The 21,508-nt window shown below is 44.0% G+C and overlaps 1 protein-coding gene across 1 annotated transcript in view; it reads right to left on the bottom strand.

The window, feature by feature from the left end:
- NOSTRIN (nitric oxide synthase trafficking) overlaps positions 1 to 21,508 on the bottom strand; it is a 106,339-nt gene that overhangs the window by 51,423 nt on the left and 33,408 nt on the right. The window contains exon 3 of the mRNA XM_075318854.1: positions 14,317 to 14,400. Coding sequence (XP_075174969.1) covers positions 14,317 to 14,400 — 84 coding nt within the window. The remainder of the gene's footprint in view (positions 1 to 14,316; positions 14,401 to 21,508) is intronic.

Raw genomic sequence — 21,508 nt, 5'->3', positions numbered from 1 at the left:
TAGATATGAGCCAGAAATAATAAACCCAGACTGAGCGTAACTCAGAAGTAGGACTAATGTCTGAAATGATGAATGAAGAACACATGAAGCAAGAAAAAGGTACAAATGTCTAGAAAGTAATGAGTGAAGAACACTTGCCAACTAGTGTGCCACCAAAATTCTGCTCTACAGTTGTTATATTCTGCCCCAGGAGGAAGAGATTAGCCCTCCTGAATGAAAAAGCCACCATAAGGCTGGATTCACATGAACGTATAGCATGCAATGTGAGCGCATTGGATGCAATATCCAGATGACCCTTGGCTGTGCTGCCAGCCTGAGCCAAGTATCATACAACTGCGATCGGATCACAGCTATGGAGTAGAGGGCGGGAGCTGCGGAGAAGAAGGGGTTAATGTCCCCATCTTCTCCATTGTCAGCTGTTGCGATTATCGCACTGCACTTGGGTATCATGCAAGTGCAGTCCAATGTTTGACTCGCACCCATAGACTTGTATGGGTGCTAGTGACACGTCTCTCGCTGACAATTGCAGAATGCTGCAAAAATAGCAGCATGAACGATTTTCCTCTGAGAATCTAATCGCACTACACCATTCAAGTTTATGGATCTGTGAAAAAAATCGGACGGCACTCAGATGATATCTGAGTGCGATCTGCATTTCACAGATGGCAGAATGGAGAAGGTGCAGAAACATTTTTTTTTATTCTCCACCTCCGAGAAAAACATCCTACTCTGATAAGAGGCTAACCTGAAGCTGAACAGCATAATCAGACTGTTTTCTCAGTTGGAGAAAATATGGTTGTGTGCACTCAGCACAAGCGTAGAATGAAACCTCCTTTAGGCACCATGCACATGTGTTTTTGATGTGTTCTTGGTGCAGGTGTGTGGTGACTAAACTGCATCTAAACTGCTTGCATATCCTGCCCCAGCAAAGTCTATGAGATTTCAGATTTGCCGTGTGGACGTTGCTTTTTTTTTTTTTGCTGCAGTTTTGTGGTAACAACAAAGATGCAGCATGTCAATTTTCTTAGCATTTTTCCTGCGTTTTCACAGACTATTGTTAAAAAGCACATTAAAAATGCACCAAAAATGCATCAAAAATGCATATTTTTTTTAATGCATTTTTTGCCACGAGATGCGTTTTTGTGAAAACAGTGTGGAGCTTTGTGGTGAACACAAAACTGTAGCGTGCAGACATAGTCTTAGACTGTGTTCACGCACTGCATTTTTATCACTATTTTTTATGCATTTTTGAGTGCAGTTTTATCACAAAACAGCAAACAAATTCTGATGCAAAGTCAATGAGAATTCTGAGGTTCTGTGCATATGTGACGCCCCTGACTATCAGGGTGTCACAGGGAACTGCACCCCTGTCTCTCATGGTAAAGAACTCACCTTCCATGGTTCTGAGTTCCTACACACTGGTATTGCTTCCATCAGTACTCAAATCCTAACCACACCTCACATCACACCCTGTCAGGCACACCAGTGGGTGGTCTGGCTGGAAGAGAGCCACCCACCTAGGGGTCAGACAGACTGGTGGGAGGGAGGAAGTCAGTTCAGCAGTAGCTCCCAAAGAGTGAGGCGCTGGGAGTAGCAGCTCCCTGGAGTTTAGTAGTATCCCTCAGAGAGTGAGGAGCTGGGGGAGTTGGAGCTCCCAGTGTGACATTGGTTGGGTCGCAGACGGTGGTCTGGGAGCAGAGGAGTGGGAGACCCGGTCGCAGGGTACTGGGAGAGGGTGCCGAGACTTACTTTTGGAGAACGGTCGGCACTAGAAGTCCAGTAATCAGACTGGTACCGAGCACATGGTACATGACCCTAGATCAGGTAGTAGCTTCACGCAACCTGATAATTCACCTGTGGAGGATAGTCTCTTTATGAACTTTCCCCAAGAGCTCAGAGATCAAAGGCACCAACACAACGAGGGGGATAGGGCCTTCCAGCTTATGCAGCCCACTGAAATCTCAAGTGTCAGCCATCGAGAGTGTGGCGCCCTGGACAAACCAGGTCATCACAGGAACTACACCAACACACCCTACACCCCGGCTAGGCACATCTAGGTCAAACACAAACCCTTGTTGCCTTCCTCCAGGGGCTGATGTCCACACCAGGGGGTGGGCCAGGTGGTTGGTCCCGCCCACCGAGGAGTTCACAGTCCTGGAGGCGGGAAAAGGAGTCAGTTTAGTTTAGTTTTGGAGTTAGAGGAGTGAAGTGGTAGAGGAGCAGTCTGACGGCGTCCGGGTGTGTGGCCCGGATGGTACAGCAAGGTTGGCAGACGGTGGTGACCGTCTGCAGGAGAGGCTAATTGGAGCGAACTGTAAGGACCGTGGACGGGTGGTGGCCTGACGGTACCAGATCGGAGAGCAAAGAGAAGCCAGCACCATCCGGCAGGGCCTACAGACCCCGACCAGGCTAGGAGTCGCCGTAAAACCGGTCAAATCCGTTAGCGAAGGGAACCTCCAGGGTTTCTCAGCAGTCAAGACCCGATTAAAGGCAACAGCTCACACCGTAGAGGGAAACACAGTCACCGCCAAGGCTACAGTTCCCAGGGCCAGAGCCTGCGGGCAAAAGGGGCTCCCTCCGCATCCATCCAAGCTGGGGAGCTGGTTACCGGTGGGAAGCCATTGGAACCGTAAACACAACACAGGTGTAGGGAAAGGCAGTCACCATCAACCTACCGGGAGGAGAACAACCGCAGCCGCCTGTGGGACCCGTCCATCCAGCCGTTTGTTTGACCAGAGACTCCGTGTGAATTACTGGCTGAGTACCACCGTGCCGTGCGGCACAGCGCTGCCCCCGCGACCCTGCACTTCACCAGGCCCCATAACCCGCCTGCAATCCCTAAAACCCTCACCGAGGCCCCGGGAAAACCAACCCCCTACCCACGGAGGGGAGAACCAACATCCAAGCTGCTCCCTGTCATCGCTCCCGGGATCCTCGTCCAGAGCAGCGGTGGTGTCACAACTTCACCACAACCGTAGGTGGCGTTACGGACAATATCTCCCCAAACCACACACCAATCCCCCCTTTCACTCACGGGCGAGGAATGCCGCTCGAGTCCCCGGGATCCGGCCCACCGCTCGAGCCACCACCGAGCAGCAGCAGCAGTAGCCGGACCCGAGCAGTGGGTGAGCGCAGCGTCCCCTCCTCCTCCCGCGACAAGAGCACAGCTCCACTATTTCAATATAGGGAGTGGGACCCTGAAAGCTTCAGGCCGACGGGTCACTTAGGAACTTCTATATTTATGCAAGGAGGCAGGCTCCGTACCACTAAGCAGTACTAGTGGGAACGGACACCCGGACGAGCTCCCGAGAGTGGCAGCGGCACCCAGAGAATTGGTTTACTTCTGTGTCAGAGTCTGCTTATTGGCCGCAGTAACAACTGTGCTGCCTGTGTGAGTACACTTGCCTCCCCGGGTCCTGACCTGCCCAAATCACCTCCACCATACAAAATCCCATCCCTCCGGAGTCCCGGGGCCTTCCCTACCTGTGGAGGGATCACCATCTACCTGCCCCGCTCCATCAGTCCCGGGTACTCCCATCGGCAGCGGCGGTACTCCCTTACCACACACCACGGGTGGCGTCACAAACTGTCCCTTGTAAATATTTCCCCCCCTTTTATTTGAGTGGCCGCTGAGCCTCGGGTCCGGGGACCCTCGTGCTACAGCAAAACCCCCGGATCCAAGCAGTCCGACTGCAGTAGGGGCGGCACACATACATTGAGTATTGTTCTTTGCAGATTTGGTGCAGAAAATAATGTGCAGCATGTCAATTCTTCCAGCGTTTTTGCTGCATTTTTCACCCATTGAATTCTGAAATTGAAAAACGCATGCGCTCCATCTTTCCTACCAAGAGATGCAGAAATAGTGCAGAAATTTCTGCAACCAATATATAACATCGCCTTAGAATTTGTTGTTTATTTATACAGCACAAACATCTTCTTCTACAGCTCCGTATATAAAATGTAATCACTCCCATTACTTTCATGCTAAGTGAGGTTGCGGCAAAATTTCCCTTTCAGGTTTGCACATATTGCAGACAAATTTAATAAAATCCTGAAAATGTATAATGCTATTGTAATGTGGCAATCTCATTTATTATGTATTGTAGAGACCAGTAAAGTACTGGGGAATTGATGTGAAATCTGGAAGTAGCAGAATGTTGCTCCCTTCCATAGCGTCTGCTGCTCCACTGCAGCGCTGCCTGCCAATGGCACTGACGTCTTAATAATACGGATGGTGCAGCTGCTTCAGTCTCATTAAAATAGAAAGCTGAATAATCATCTTAGTATTAAGTGTAATTTATAGGCTTGCAAGTCGGCAGAGCAGAAAACCATGGAAATGCACAACAGTTAATAATGCATTTATCAAGCCGATAACTGAGACCAAAGGAAATGCTGATGAGAAAAAAAAGGAAAACTTTGCAAATGTAGAAAAGTTGTTATACAGAATATTAGAAAGGGGGTGCTTTGATTTCTAGAAACAGCTCCACTCTTCATCATAGGCTGTGTGTGGTATTGCAACTGCCATAAGAGCTGCAGTACCAGGCACAGCCCATACGCAAGAGTCATGCTATTTCTGAAAAAAAAGCCTCTTTTTCTAATGATTTAGTGGTTGCTACTGGATCAAATAAACCTGTTTTGCCAATTACTGATTCCTTATAAATAGAAAATATGGGAAACCTTCCTGTAGCCCCAAATCTTGAAACAGTTCTTGCAGTGGACTAGCTTACTATTTCCCACTTGCCTTCCATAATGGGACCTTCAAGAATGGACCCTGACATTTGGAAGACTATAGTATCACACAGACTCTGACACTCCTCACTATACTGTCTCTGGTGGTTTTGTGTTGCACAGGCAGGCTCAGGCGTCAACCAGCTGTGTGCTCATTAGTAATCAGACTAGCAAGAGTTAATTTCTGCTAGCCTGCTGGTTACCTTTTTGATAATATGTTGCGGGAGACTCATTACACTTTCTCCCTGCTTTTTTAAGATGTAGGAATCTGTCTTCCCATGCCGACTATAGCTTTTTGCTAAACCAAACCATGTGCTGCTGTGTTTCAGTAACTGGTGATTTACTGTATGTTGCTTGTTGTGCTGTGAAATTCCTCCTGTGTTCTGGTTATCTCCTCCATGCTCTTTGTTTTCCTCCTTATCATTTGTTGTCTGATAATTCTGTGGGAGTGATTTGGTTTCCCCTGTTTGTCTATTACTGTTGGTGTTAACACGCTCCTGTCCCCGCCATTCCACTGAGGTAGGCAAGGAGGGGGTATTCGATCAGGGCTGGTCAGGAGCAAGATCAGGTTGGCGGCTCAGATGTCCTCACCTTCAGAGGTAACGAAGAGATAAGGGATTGCCAGTGCCACCCTAGTCTGAGGGCCAGCCTAAGAGCCTCGGTTCCTGCTCTCCCCTGATCATTGTGACAGATACCTGATTCCTAGTCTCTTCTTACATTATCTTGTATTTTTGACAACAAGAGTATTATTGCACTCTAACTGAACCCTTGACCTACCACATTAAAGTGTCACGAGTGTGCCACATCTGCATGTTACATCTTGTATTGGAGTGGATTTACTTTCATTTCAAACTGAAAGGGTTACGCAATAAGGACTATTTCCCTTGTGGCTGAGATTACTTATAGCCTTAATCACAGCTGCAGCTTTTTATCATCACGCCCTTCCACTAAAAATACCCACTCCTGGCTTTACTCCATGTCGGTGATAGAATCTCTGTACTGACCATTTGAAGGAGTCAGGCTCTGGAGCAGGTAAGGTGTTGTTTCAGTTGCAGCTGGGAAGTTTCCTGCTGGAGAAAACAAGGAGTGCTTTTGTTCTGTTTTTCCCCACCCGCTTGTCTTACCTTCCTAGTGTTGTGGTATTGTAGTAGTGAGACTAGTGTCCTGCTGGCTTACACCCCATTCAGGCTAAGTTGAGAATCAGTGAGGGCCTAGAAACGTGACGGCGCATGGGTGGAAGACCCGTTTAGCAACTTTAGGGAGTGCAGGGATCAGCCACAGGTGAGTGTGATGTGGTGACCCCTCTCACTATCGCAAGGATCTTCCTTTATATCTTCTCTGGTTTTCCTTCTATGTTATGCCGCACGGCGGGCCGTCCCTCGTTCTGGCATGACATAAGTCATTGAAATCTGTATGTCTGCCAATATACATTCAAAATGCATTGGACTAGTCACAGCTGTTGCAAACAGAACTTTTATGCCATCTTTTCCAATACATGGTCCTCTTTAAATCCAAAAGCTGCAAAATATCCTACAGTTAAAAGTTACTTTTATTTACTAAACATCGTTTCAACATTGAAAATCTTCTCTTTTCTTATTTCCCTCTTCATGTTACATAGTTTATGTGAACTCTAAACTTCAGGGTTAATAATCTTATCTGAAATCTAATCTGTAACTAAGGAATGAAAATGTCACCGCCCTGACCCGTGAAAAAATGTGCAATAATGCTATGGTAAAGGTTCATGTTCTTCACACTGCATAGGGATCATGTAAAGAAGGTCACTTAGCATTTATTATTCTTTGTCACTAGGACTTTTCAGGGAGCATTTCTCATGAGTGTACCTCCTGATGGTCTATGGAGGAGACAGTTGTTAGATTGTGCATTCTTTGCAATTGTTATTTTAATTTACTGTTCATATATACAGTATGTGGACAAAAATATTTGAACTCCCCTACGTAACACCCACAGGAGCTTTTATGGCATCCCATTTTAAATTCATAGGCATAAAAGGAGCTGTCACTGCGTCGACAACCCCCTCTTAAATTACCGAGTCCCCCCCATGTAGAATAACACAAGCTTATAACCACTTCTGTCACCAGCACCATTCCAGTGATGTCTGTGCTGGATCCCCGATACTCCGGTGACATTGTTATTTCAGGTGAGCTTTGCAGTCAGTGTCCCAGTCATTTAAAAGGAACCAATCACCAGAATTTTCCTATATAAACTAAAGCCAGTGCTATACTGGTACTATCATGCTGATTCTATACATACCTTTAGTTGTGAGATCGGATGTATACTTTCTGAAATACAAGCAAGTAAAGTTTGTGAAATACACTGTTACTTGATTGATAGGTGCAACGGAATATCTAATAGGTGGGTTGGATTTTGATAGTTATTCCCACCCCTATCTGCTTCCTGGCCTTCTTCCACCCTGTCCCTCTTTCCTCCCCCTGTGACAACCGAGACAGGGGGAGGCAGGACAGGCAGCAGACAGGGGTGGGAATAACTAGCAAAACACAACCCACCTATAAGATATTCTGCATCACCTATCAATCAAGTAGCACTGTATTTCACAAACTTTACTTGCCTGTATTTCAGAAAGTATACATCCGATCTCACAACTAAAGGTATGTATAGAATCAGCATGATAGCACCAGTATAGGACTGGCTTTAGGTTATATATGAAAATCCTGGTGGTTTGTCCTCTAAGAAATGATGGTCTAAATAGAGGACAACTCCTTTAATAAATAGTTGGTCACATCCTTTAAAGCTATAACAACTTCCACTCTTTTGGAAAGACTTTTTACATGATTTTGGAAGTGTCTGTGGGAATTTGTGCCGATTCATCCTGAAAAGAATTCATGAAGTCATTGATGTTGGAGGAAAGGCCGGGCTCACAATCTGTGTTCTACTCTGGATTGCCAACTGTCCAGATAATCCAGGACAGTCCGTAAAAATAGAGCAATTTTTTGGCCTGTTTGTAAAAAAATTTACAGCATCCGTGATTTTTTTGAAGCTGAAGAAACGTACTCAGATTATCTTTAATGTAATTATCATTTTACAGTTTATAGTGAATTCAGCTGATGTCTTTTGATCAGAATTATGGGCTGTAAAATTTGATGGGTCTGTAAAAAAATATTGTCTGTCTGATTTTTTTCATAAGATGTCCAGAAAAAAAAGGACAAGTTGGCAACCTTGGTTAATCCCAAAGGAATATGGTAGGGTTGAGATCAGGGCTCTTTGTGGCTGGTCAAGTTCTTCCACACCGGCAGAATGTCAACTAAAGAAGAATGATCTGTCACTGTGTGGCGCCCCTGACCTGGTCAGGCACCACTGAGTACTGCACCCATGCTGGGGGCAGTACAATACAGGTAATCCAGAAGGCTGACCGAGGTGTGACTACACAGGCGCATAGTGATCAGGTCTCACACATGTACCTTTGGGAGGACTCCTGAGAGCTTCCAGGAGGGGCCGTGGCCTCCATGTCCACTCAAGGGGTGCGGTGGAGAGCCTGGTTCCTAGGTGGCGTAGGCAGGCACGAGTGGGGAAAGGAAGAAAAGAGGAGTGAACTGAGTCAGTCAGTGAAGGAGTGTCAAGGGAGGAGGAGTGTGGAAGTGGAGCTCAGACAGAGCAGACGTGCGGGTCCCATGAGTGAGCCAGTTTAGTGTGGAGCTCAGGGAGAGCAGATGGAGGGCCCTGGAGCTGCTGCAAGCTAACAGCGTCCATGCAGTGACTACTGACGGGGGAGAGCGGTCACCTAGTAGTGCCACCCGAAATCCACCCAGGGCTAAAGAGAGAGCAACGGAGTGAAGAGTAAGAGGACTGCCATGGAGGTACCAGGCCCGCACGGGTAACAGGTCCCAGTGCAGAAATAGATCCACCTTTCTTCTGCCAAACCTGCCTGAGGGGGCACTTTAAACCCCCAAGACAACACCACAGAGTCCGCAGCCACGTAGCAAAGTGGGGGTCCATAGTTCACAGGAGGCAAGCAGCCAGAGTGACCTGGTCCAGGCTACAAGCAAACAGGCCGAAACAAGGGGAGCAGCAACTTCCCTGGGTGACTCCCGTAGGGACTGCAAGTCGGGGTCATCACAAATAACAGAAGGGCTAGAGAAGGCGAGTCAGTAGCCACCCTCACAAGTCAGCCTGAAGGACGCCTGGTTCCAGCCTGGTTCATCCCAGCTACACCCGGGTTACTCACCCTGCCACCATCAGTGAGTAAAACCCCTGAAAGACATTCTGCTTGTGCGTGTGAGTCATTCTGCGACTTGTGGTTCCACACACCTACACAGGGCCCTGGGGCTTGCCTCACTCTCAGGAGGCTATTACAACTGACTGCACCCACCATCAGCCCCAGGGATCCCTTAATCTGCAGTGGCGGTCCCCATTGACCGCAATTCTGAGAGTAGCGTCACGACAATCCCAAGAAGGTTCCCTACCTGTGACCAGAACCGTCCCATCACGTGGAGTCCCTAAAGGTAATGCACCGCTACACACCTGTGGGGCTTCACAACTGCACAAGACATGTTTCCTCAGCTCCAGAGTCCAGCGACAGCAACTTTACATTACTCTATCCAAGTGGTCCATTTTGCTTGGTGATGTAAAGCTGCAAGCAGCTGCTTGGCCATGAAGCTCCTGGTGGGGGGCAGTGTTTGTGCTGATGTTAATTCCAGAGGAGGTTTGGACTCTGAAGTTACAAAGTGGAGACCATGTAACGTTACAGAACAGAGGGCCAAGTGCTGAGAAGCTGTGAAAGTCACAATACTCTGTGCTGACTTTTCTCAGCTTCTCAGCACTAGGCCCCCCACTCTGTAACATTACGGGGTCTCCACTTTGTGGCTGAGTGTCTGCGGTTCCTTCCACTTCTCAATAATATCACTCACAAGTGATGGAGGTAGATTTAAGAGGGATGAAATATCATGAACGGATTTGTTACACCGGTGTCTCTTATTACAGAACTGCACTGGTATCAATGAGATCTTTGCCAACAGCAATTCTGTATCATTAGACAGATGACTTGGCGAGGGGTCGGATGTTATACCCCGGGGACGAGGAGTTGAATGTTATACACCAGGGGCGAGGTGCCGAATGTTATAAACCAGGGTGGGGGGCCGAGTGTTATACAATGGGGGTGAGGGGCCAAGTGTTATACACCGATGATGAGGGGATGGATGTTATACTCTGGGGCGAGGGGTCGGATGTTATACACTGGGGGCGAGAGGCCGAATGTTATACACTGTGGGCGAGAGGCTGAATGTTATACACCAGGGGTGAGGGGCCGAATGTTATACACCGTAATGAAGGGTCCAATGTTATACATCAGGGGTGAAGAGCCGAATGTTATACACCAGGGGTGAAGGGCCGAATGTTTTACACCAGGACTGAGGGGCCAAATGTTATACATCGGGGACGAGGAGCTGGATAATATATACCAAAGCCCATGGGACATGAGTTTGATACCATTTTTTGTCATTTATGTAAACGAAGCCCTTGCGGTAGCTGTCAGACATATTCATTTTTGTCTCTGAACTTTATCGGTTTTCAAGAGGTGAAAGTTGTTGACAGGAGCCTGATAGAAATTTTATATGCCGGATCCTTTTTTCCTCTGACATTATTTATCAGGGGAGAGTCAAGAGACCCCCATACATATTATATTGAAGATTGAGTATTCCAAAAACGATAAATTCAGCCAACTTTTCTATTTTCTGCCTTGGGACTATTAGACTTTCAAAGTCTAGAGGATTTTTGGGCAGTAACCAAGGCTGATGCCAGGACATAGATAGCAGATAAAGGCCCCATACACATTAGACTAACGTTAGCCAAACCCAATGATACTGGATCAGCTGAAAGTCTATTGTGTATGGAGGACTCCTGAATTTCCTTTGATGATTATTTTGGGGAAAGAGAATAATCCGACATGTCTGATTTTGAATCGGTGATCCAATTTTTCTCCTGACAGTGGTTCTCTCAAACAAAACACAGGAACACTCAAAAGTAGGAGTGTTGTGAGAGGTAGTTATTGGCTGAACCAACATTTTGCTGACAGCTATCTATTGTTGTCTTGACTATAATAGGTGCAAGCCTTGGAACCTATGGGGACCCAAACGGTCATTTTGGGCCAAATAAGAAGACAAATTTCATTAAAGGGCTGTGATTGTTGTGGTCCTTGTTTGAGATTTTTGCCTTGAGGATCACAATTTTCAAGTTATACCACTGACAGATGACCTTAGAAAGCTTCGTCAAGAGGAGAACGCTGAACCCTAAATATTCCTCTGCATTTTGGTTCTTACAGTTAGGGACTTTACAGCTCGAATAAAGCAGTATATTCCCCCTTCATTGGGAGCATTTCTGCAGGGGTTTAGCACTGGGACTTGTCGCAAACTAATGACACACGATGAAGTTGCTTTCAACTGTTAGAGAGAAATGGAAAAAAATGTAAAACAAGAGTGTCGTAGACCAACAAAGTGAAATCTGCTGCTTACTAGCTGCTCATGACCATGGCTCCTAGATGGAGGATCTCTGATCAAGGGGCTACCACATGATATTCTTATGCCTACAGAGCTTGAGGAAATATGATTTGTAGAGTTGTCACTTTTCTAAAAAAAAAACAAAAAAACCCCAAAACTTTAAAATATACTTTTTTTAATGAAATATCGTTGTGGATATATGAAGTTATCTCTTCGTTAGGATAAATAACCTTCCCACACAATGAAAATATGATTGCATTTCACTGTAAGGTCAGAGTGCACCGTCCATCAGGCTATAGATACGAGGATTGTGCTGACTGATCATTTGCTTGTTTGGCAGCTTCTTCTTCTAAAGTCACAGAATGTAGGAAATTTATTGTTGCCTTAACACTGAATCACTATGGGTGTGACTGTATATTAATGTTCTACTCGCATTATCTTCATTGACTTTATTACATCATACTGCATTTCCCATAAATGTGGCCAAAGTGAAATGTGATTTAGCAAACACTTGTGTATCGTGAGGGCTGGAAGCAAAAAATTAACAAAACTCCAATAGGGACCCAGCGCACGTCCATGGCTCTGACCCTACAGGCAACGAAACTTCCAAGGGTTGAAACTTTAATGTGTGAATGCTTTACAACTCTTTGCCGATAGGCAAATTGATGGCTACAGACAGCTGTAAGTATAATTAGAATATAGTCTGAACAGACAACCTGGACCAATAATCAGCTGTAGTCTAGAAGGGAATCTAGATATACAATAATGCTGCAGCGCCACCCCAAGGAAAATGGAATATCATAAAATTCCCATGAGACTCGAAAAGGTTGTGCGTCTAATTCATGGACTTGCCAGAACTCTCTATGCAGACGATATCTGATCTAGCCGAAAGATGGACGTTGTTACAAAACCCTAGGTCAAAATTTCATAATAGAACCCTTATTAAAGGGGTTGTGCACTACTAGGACAGCCCCTTCTGACTCCACTTGCTTTCCCAGTTAAAATAAAAGACCATGTACTCACCTCACATTCTGGTGCCGTTATAGTGCTGTCGGTAATTGCGGTCCAGGTTCACGTAACATTGTGATGTCACACAAGCCACTTGTCCAATCACTGCCAGTTTCTCTCCTGCCTTCGCTTCAGACCAAATGAGCAATCAATAGGAAGTGAGCTGCAGCGTCCTGTTGATGAACTCATTTGATCCGAACATGGGGAGGGAGAAGCCGGCGGTGATTGGATGTGGAGTGCGCCTGACGTCACAATGTCACCAGAGCCCCGAACTATGGTTAACTACAGTGCTTGGAATGATGCCAGAATGGGAGGTGAGTACAGGGTATTTTATTTTAACTGGGGAAAACAAGTGGAGTCAAAAGGGGCTGTTCTAGTAGTGGACAACTCCCTCAAATAAGATAACCCCAAAATCTGATGTATCAGCATGCAGAGGAAACACTTGCTCCTATGCAGTACTCTAAAATGAAATAGTAAGAATTGTTCCCAAAGAAAAATCCTTTTGTATTTGCAAAATCGGTCATTTAGTGTTAAAGGGAATATGTCAGTAGGATCAACTCTCCTTAGCCATTTATATGGACATGAAGGTCATAGGAAGCTGAATTGAATGATACCTTGAGAGCTGCGATCTGATGAATGGTTTTCGATAAATTTGTGTTTTTCTTACATGCAAATGAGCTTAAAAGATTTATGCCAGATTAATCGAGGGTTGATCCTACTGACAGATGCCCTTTAAGGCTCTACAGCCTGACTCAATAGAGTGCAATAGACGGACAATAATAAATCACCTTAACATCCACTGTGTGCACAAATATATATCAGTCAAAGGAATTATGGTGGGGAGATGCCTCCAAGAACCTGCCCCAGACTAGCCAACCAAGATGCTTAATCCCCATCCGGCTGTTGAAAGGATGTTTTATCTGAAATGCTGCAGCAATTCAGAAAAAAAAGTACCATATGTTTCAGTTTATAAGACGCACCGGATTATAAGACACACACACCCCAAATTTAGAGAAAAAAGATGTAAAAAAAATGGGATCCGTCTTATAATTCAGTGGTGTTTTACCTTGGGGGGGGGTGGCAGCGGTGGTGGAGCAGACTCACAGGAGGTAGGGGCAGTGGTGGAGTAGGGTGATGATGCAGCCGGTGTGGCAGGTATCCCAGATGCTCGCTGCGGGCGCTGTGAGGCAGGAACATCCAGAAACTGTCGGCGGTGTAGGCCTCAAAGAAATTGCGCCCAGAGGCGGCGCATGCCCAGATGAGATCTTGAGCCGAGAGCTCCATCTGTGCATGCGCCAACTCCGGGCACCATTATTGGAAGCCTGCACCACCAACATTTTCAAGATGGCCCCTGCCGCAGCACAGGCGCCCACAACACGGGCACCCGCAGTCCTCAGCACAGGCACTCGCAGTCCTCAGCACAGGCACCTGCAGCCCTCAGCACAGCGCTTGCCTCCTGCTACCCCTCTCCACCACCTCCTGATAAGCTACATTCATATTGTAAGATGCATCACTCATTTTCCTCCCAAATGTTTGGGAGGAAAAGTGCGTCTTATAATCCGAAAAATACAGTACTTGGCTGATTCATGAGTTCGGTCAGGATGAATCTGATGACAGGTTTCTAAATTGTCATAAAAAAATGTATATAATTTTTCTGCTGCCGAGTGTCTGTAAGTCTTTTATATATTAGTGCCTTGCAAAAATGTTTACAAATCTGTCAGAACTCCTTCAGCTTTCTGGTCCCCTTTCCCTCCACCCAATGTTAGAGATACCAGTAGGGCAGAGGAGGAGGTTGTATACTAATGTTTTGCAGAGAGAAGAGAAAATAGGTTATAGACGAGGAAGAAAGCGCATGAAGGGGCATAAGTGCAGTTCTGAGCAGTGTAAAAAGGAGCATCCTGGATGACACAGACCATCCAGACTCTATCACTGGTAGAGACATTCCCACTAGATTGTCTGAAGTGCAATTTTATTACTTAAAGGAAACTATTAACATGTAAAAATATTTCTTTATAAGTCAAGGATGTTTATATCCTATATAAAATCACATTTATTACATTACAATTCATCATTCATTTACTGTAAATTGAAGATACAGAATATATTTACTTACTTGTTCTTCGTGCCATCCAAGGCTTTTGCCAGCTTATTGGAAACTTTCTCCAGTCCCTTGGCATAGCTCAGCTCTAAGTCAGCTCTGCAATATTACGTTGAGTTAAATCAAGGAAAATAAAACAGAAAAATATCATAAAAGAATATATTTAAAAATAAATAAAAAAAAACATGATATACTGTATAGAACATTTCTATTGATGATACAAATCAAATAAAATTCAGACTTAATAGTGCATGGGCTGAAAGAGCTCGTCCAGCCAGTACAATTCTATTTCCTAGAGGTGTAGCTTGTAAAGAGTGGTCAGTCTAAATCTAGTCTAATGATGTGACCTTTCCTTCCCGCCATCGTGTATCCCTCCAGTGTATGAATTGTCTCTATTTCCCATCACACCCACATTTACTGCTTTGTTCTTTATACAGTATATATTTATTTTAATAGAAGACTCCACCTTTGGGTAACATTGACTGTATAGTCAACAAAAGTAAAATCTTGCGTATCTTTGCCATTTATCTTCATCCTTTGCTATTTTATACTGTGTGTGTTTCAGTACGTGTTAGGTTCTGCTCATCAGAATCAGAAATAAGACTGACCCTGCTGTATATTTTGGCTTAGAATCAAATCATGGGTGTAAACATAGCCTTTTTTAATGATGTGTGAAATACATACAAGTGCATCTCAATAAATTAGAATATCATCAAAAAGTTAATTTATTTCAGTAATTCAATACAAAAAGTGAAACGCATATATTATATAGAGTCATTACACACAGAAGGATCTATTCCTATATATTATATAGAGTCATTACACACAGAGGGATCTATTCCTATATATTATATAGAGTCATTACACACAGAAGGATCTTTTTCAAGTGTTTATTTCTGTTAATGTTGCTGATTATGGCTTACAGCCAATGAAAACCCAAAAATTATTATCTCAGAAAATTAGTATAATTAACACAAAACACCTGTAAAAGCTTCCTAAGCGTTTAATATGGTCCCTTAGTCTGGTTCAGTAGGCTACACAATCATGGGGAAGACTGCTGACTTGACAGATGTCCAGAAGGCAGTCATTGACACACTCCACAAGGAGGGTAAGCCACAAAAGGTCATTGCTAAAGAAGCTGGCTGTTCACAGAGTGCTGTATCCAGGCATATTAATGGAAAGTTGAGTGGAAGGAAAAAGTGTGGTAGAAAAAGGTGCACAAGCAACCGGGATAACCACATCCTTGATAGGATTGTTAAGAAAAAGCCATTCAAAAATTTGGTGGAGATTCACATGGAATGGACTGCTGCTGGAGTCAGTGCTTCAAGAGCCACCACACACAGAAGTATCCAGGACATGGGCTACAAGTGTCACATTCCTTGTGTCAAGCCACTCATGGGTAATAGACAACGCCAGAAGCGTCTTACCTGGGCCAAGGAGAAAAAGAACTGGACTGTTGCTCACTGGTCCTAGGTGTTGTTTTCAGATGAAAGGAAAGTTTACATTTCATTTGGAAATCGCGGTCCCAGAGTCTGGAGGAAGAGTGGAGAGGCCACAATCCAAGCTGCTGAGGTCTAGTGTGAAGTTTCCACAATCAGTGATGGTTTGGGCAGCCATGTCATCTGCTGGTGTAGCTCCACTGTGTTTTATCAAGACCAAAGTCAGCGCAGCCGTCTACCAGGAAATTCTAGAGCACTTCATGCTTCCCTCTGCCGACAAGCTTTTTGGAGATGGAAACTTAATTTTCACACTGCCAAAAGTACCAATATCTGGTTTAATAACCACAGTATCAGTGTGCTTGATTGGCCAGCAAACTCGCCTGACCTAAACCCCATAGAGAATCTATGAGACACCAGAGCCAACAATGCAGATGAGCTGAAGGCTGCTATCAAAGCAAAGTGGGCTTCCATAACACCTCAGCAGTGCCACAGGCTGACGGTCTCCATGCCATGCCACATTGATGCAGTAATTCATGCCAAAGGAGCCCCGACCAAGTATTGAGGCATTTACTGTACAGACATTTCAGTAGGCGCCAACATTTCTGAGTTTAATATCATTTTTTCAGTTGATCTTATATAATATTCTAATTTTTTGAGATAATGACTTTTGGGTTTTCATTGGCTGTAAGCCATAATCATCAACATTAACAGAAATAAACAATAGAAATAAATCTGTCTGTGTGTAATGACGCTATATAATATATAGGAATAGATCCCTCTGTGTGTAATGGCTCTATATAATATATAGGAATAGATCCCTCTGTGTGTAATGACTCTATATAATATATAGGAATAGATCCCTCTGTGTGTAATGACTCTATATAATATATAGGAATAGATCCCTCTGTGTGTAATGACTCTATATAATATATAGGAATAGATCCCTCTGTGTGTAATGACTCTATATAATATATAGGAATAGATCCCTCTGTGTGTAATGACTCTATATAATATATAGGAATAGTTCCCTCTGTGTGTAATGACTCTATATATGCGTTTCCCTTTTTTATTGAATTATTGAAATAAATTAACTTTTTGATGACTGATGCACTTGTAGGTAAATCTGCTTAGTGTTAGGACTCATCTGAGTGAAGTCACCTTTTTGCTGAAGGTGAGCTTATCCAATTTGATCAAAATATGAATCTTACAACTGTACATAGTTACTTAGGTTGAAAAAACCCTAGGTCCGTCTAGTTCACCCTTTCTCCACCAGTTATATATTTTATCCCCAAGTCACTTATAACCAACAATGTTGTGTGTACTGAGGAAATCATCCAGCCCTTTTGTAAAAGCTGTTATAGTATCTGCCATTACTACCTCTTGTGGTCGGCATTCCACAGTCTGACTGCTCTAACTGTAAAGAACCCTTTCCTATTTATCTGCCAGAATTGCTGTAATTAGAATAAATATACTAGTAATGCAGTTTAACATATAATACATGTTTGTGCACATCTTACTGCTTGCAGGGAGTTGTTGCATCTTGTTTAAAGTTGCCTTTATAGAAAGTGAGGACTACCTTAATCTTTTGCAGAGTCCAAAACATTAGATTTCTAACTCTGTTGGACATAGTGTTGTTTTTTTTTGTGTCTGAGCCCAAGGTTTCTCCCACCGATTAGTGACACGAGTGTCTAAAGGCCGCTTTACAAGCTGCGATATCGTTACCGATATCGCTAGCATGGATACCCGCCCCCATCGGTTGTGTGACAAGGGACAAATCGCTGTCCGTGGTGCACAACATCACTCAGACCCGTCACACGGACTTACCTTCCCTGCTACGTCGCTGTGACCGGCGAACTGCCTCCTTTCTAAGGGGGCGGTTCGTTCGGCGTCACAGCGACGTCACTAAGTGGGTGCCCAATGCAAGCGGAGGGGCGGAGATGAGCGGGACATAACATCCCGCCCACCTCCTTCCTTCCTCATTGCCGGCGGCCGCAGGTAAGGTGAGGTTCCTCGCTCATGCGGTGTCACACATAGTGATGTGTGCTGCCGCAGGAACGACAAACAACATCGTTACTGCAGCAGCAATGATAATTGGGAATAGGGGTTTTTTTTTTGCGACGATGCAAAATCGCTCATAGGTGTCACACGCAACGACATCGCTAACGCAGCCGGATGTGCGTCACAAATTCCGTGACCCCAACGAGATCGCTCGAGCAATGTTGTAGCATGTAATGCGGCCTTTACAGATGCTAATCTTCCTGCACTCTGTTCAGAACATAAGTGGTTGGGGCTGATAACACTTAGTCGATCATTATCTAATATATACGACCGTTTCAAATACTGAGTGCAAATATGCATGTTAGTTATCTCCATCAGAGGTGAGGAGGGCAAAATGCTAGTGATATTTCTTTTTACCTGGTAATAATGCTCTGAATCTGGCATTGTTCTCCTATTATTCCTGAGTCTCTTCTTTCCTTATATATGACCCTCACTTCCCTATATGGAAATCTAGTCTTTTTAGCCAACTGGGCGTGGTGATAAACCATTTTTTAACTGTTCATTTTCATGAGGACCATACCCCCTTGGTTAATAAGACTAGAGTGAAGACTCTATTAGCTGACGCCCTGCCCCTTCTGGTCACATGGGTATGACATGACCATAGGTTCTGGAAGAGAAAAGTTACATCGATTGTATAATACTTCTGCAATTCTAACAGGGGGAGAGGATAACTATGAATTCCCCCCAGATATTATCTGCTCCTCAGCTGCTGTCACTCAAGAAGCTGCCAAATTTCTAAACTTTACTTTCTCGGGTTTCAAAACCTAAACATCCGAGCTGACCACTACAGGTATGTAGAGAATCAGCCTGATAGTGCCAGTGTAGCACTAGCTTTAGCTTATATACGAAAATCCTGGTGATTGGTTCCCTTTAATGGTAAGCCCTGTCCCTGCATTATCATTTCTCTAATGTGTATATTTTTATACTTAGCATGCAGGGCTCCGTGGGTTTTTTTACTTCTGGGTCACATGTATGGCCTCGATTTTAGTTTGCCCCAGACATAAATAGCGGGTTTTTACTGGGGTCCTCCAGGCATTATCCTCAGGCACCATCTACTATGTAGTCGAGGGAGGCTCTTTCAAATGCTGTATACCCGCATGAACCCTTAATACCTTATGGGGAGAAACGCGTCGGGATTTTGTGACTCCTTCTCTGGACATCATTTTCAGATAAGTTATCTGTTCATTGTTTACTATCGCCCATGTTTATTGGTCATGGGGATGTGTGTTTACTCTTATAACATGCGTTGTTCAAATTTTAATACAGTGTAGGGTATGCTAGGGAAATGTAGGGATTCCCGTCAGTAAATGGGGACGTCACAACCGTAGGGCATCATACCCTCCATTGCTAAGTAGAGATAGACACTTACAGGCTTATTAGGGCCAGTGTATTTCCCCTACTATTGTTTTGTTTGGTGTTGTTTTTGACAACATTGCACCGTATTGCACCCTGCCTGTAGTTGGATGTTGTTGGTCATCTGACCTTTTAAGGTTATTATTAAAAGTTAAATTTTAACAGGGTTTTTTTTCTTTTGGTTTCTATTTTCTATTTTTCTATACCCCTTTACTATTGGCTGCTGCCTGGTTTTTCATTAACATTTTATTTGTCCCTGTGAAAATTGGTTCTTTAATTGCAAAACTGTTCCTATAGGAAATAGTGAGATCCAAAGTCTCTTCGCTGAATTTAGCAATTATCTGATCTCATGTTATTAGTGTAATTCGGATAGTGCAAATTTGTGCAAATTTTGATAAACCATCCTATTTACGATTCTGTCCCGGAAGAGTCCTACAATAAAGGGTTATTTTTGAGCAGTGAGTAACTGTAGTTTATTTAGTGTTCTTACAGCTTCTGCTATTTCTGTTTTCATCTATTATCCGTACTTTTGCTCTGGGTTTTTTTATAGCTCATTGCCAAAATGGCCAGACCCCACTGCTGCTAAATATGCATAGCCCTTTCCAGTTGAGCTTGTAAGCACTGGCCAGATCACTGAAGAGCATGGCTAGCTTGTAAACCCTGGCCAGATCTACCTCATATAACTGTATCATGAAGGCACAAAGTTCAGGCCAGCAGCGTGATCATGCTACTGTCCTGAACTGTGACTCAGGAGCACCTGAGCCTTCAGAAACCAAGACGATGGGGAGCGTGGCATTACTGAAGAGACAAGAAAGGATGAACATAACTATATATATATATATATATATATATATATATATATATATATATATATGTGTGTGTGTGTGTATAGCTGCATTAAAGGAGTACTTTGAGGAGATACAAAAATTCTTCTGCTGACACCTTGCCCTCCTAAACTATAAAGATAGCATGCATAGTGCAGTTCTATGTCCTCACACTACCTGTAATTCAGTGTGACAGGAGCTGCTCCTCGCTGCTCCCTCTCACCTCTGGGATGTTACATCACACACCACGAGGTGTGCTCACTGCTGTTGGTAACAGCTATTCCCCTGATAACAGCTGCTTCTGTTCTGTCTGAGAACAAGGGGCATAGTGTGGTGTGGCTTAGCCTCCTGTTCTCAGAGTGCAGGGAAGCAACTATTGTCAGAGGGTTGGCTGTTACTAACAGCAGGGAGCACACCCCCTGATATGTGATGTTACGTCCCAGAGGGGAGGGGGAGCAGTGAAAGCTCCTGTCACACTGAATTATAGGTTTGTGTGTGGATATGGAATAGCAGTGTGCATCTCATCTTTATAGCTTATGACCACATACTTCCATGAAAGCTGCTGTGAATATGTGAGACTCGTCCTCAAGTCCCACAAATAAAGTATGATGCCAATTACTACAAATATTGCGATGTGAAAATAGACAAAAAATTCCAAAATTTGGAGTGTGTTTTACTCGTATTCATTACATACATCAAATTTATTTCCTCTGGATTGAGAAATGATGATGAGTAAAACACACTCCCAGTTTTGTTTTCTAGAGTTTTTAGCACAGCTAAATTTTAATTAATTTGCAAGATGGGACGAACCCTGTAAATAATACTGTAAATATGTGATTGATCCAGAATGACTACGGACCATTTCTTTTCTGCAATAGCTTTTGTGGGCCAATTATTTATCCTGTGATAAGGGGTATTGAACAAAACTCTTTTATTTCTGCTTTGTATCCAGATCATTACCTACTGAAGAACTTTTCTTAAGGGTATGTTTCATAGTTACATAGTTACAAAGGTTGAAAAAAGCCCCTAGGCCTTCTAGTTCAACCTTCCTCCACCAGTTCTACATTTAGTCACTAAGTCATTTATAACCAACAATATTGTGTGCACTGAGGAAATCATCCAGCCCTATTATAAAAGTTGTTATAGTATCTGCCATTACTACCTCTTGTGGTCGGCATTCCACAGTCTGACTGCTCTAACTGTAAAGAACCCTTTCCTATTTAGCTGTTGGAATCGCTTTTCTTCCACTCGCAGTGAGTGCCCCCTGGTCCTTAGTATTGTCTTTGGAAGGAATAAGTCATGTACCCGTCCTTTATATTGACCACACATGTATTTATACATAGAAATGAGATCTCCTCTGAGACGTCTTTTTTCTAAGCTAAACATATCTAACTTTTTCAACCTGTCATCATACGGGCGGCCTCCATTCCTTGCAATAATCTAGTTACCCGCCTTTGAACTGACTCTAACTTCTGAATGTTCTTTTTAAAATGTTGAGCCCAAAACTGGATCCGATTTTCCAAATGTTCACGC

The sequence above is a fragment of the Anomaloglossus baeobatrachus genome, chromosome 7 (assembly GCF_048569485.1).
Source record: "Anomaloglossus baeobatrachus isolate aAnoBae1 chromosome 7, aAnoBae1.hap1, whole genome shotgun sequence".
Taxonomy (NCBI): Eukaryota; Metazoa; Chordata; class Amphibia; order Anura; family Aromobatidae; genus Anomaloglossus; species Anomaloglossus baeobatrachus.
Note: the sequence above shows the minus strand (reverse complement) of the source record. Positions and strands in the feature narration are given on the sequence as shown.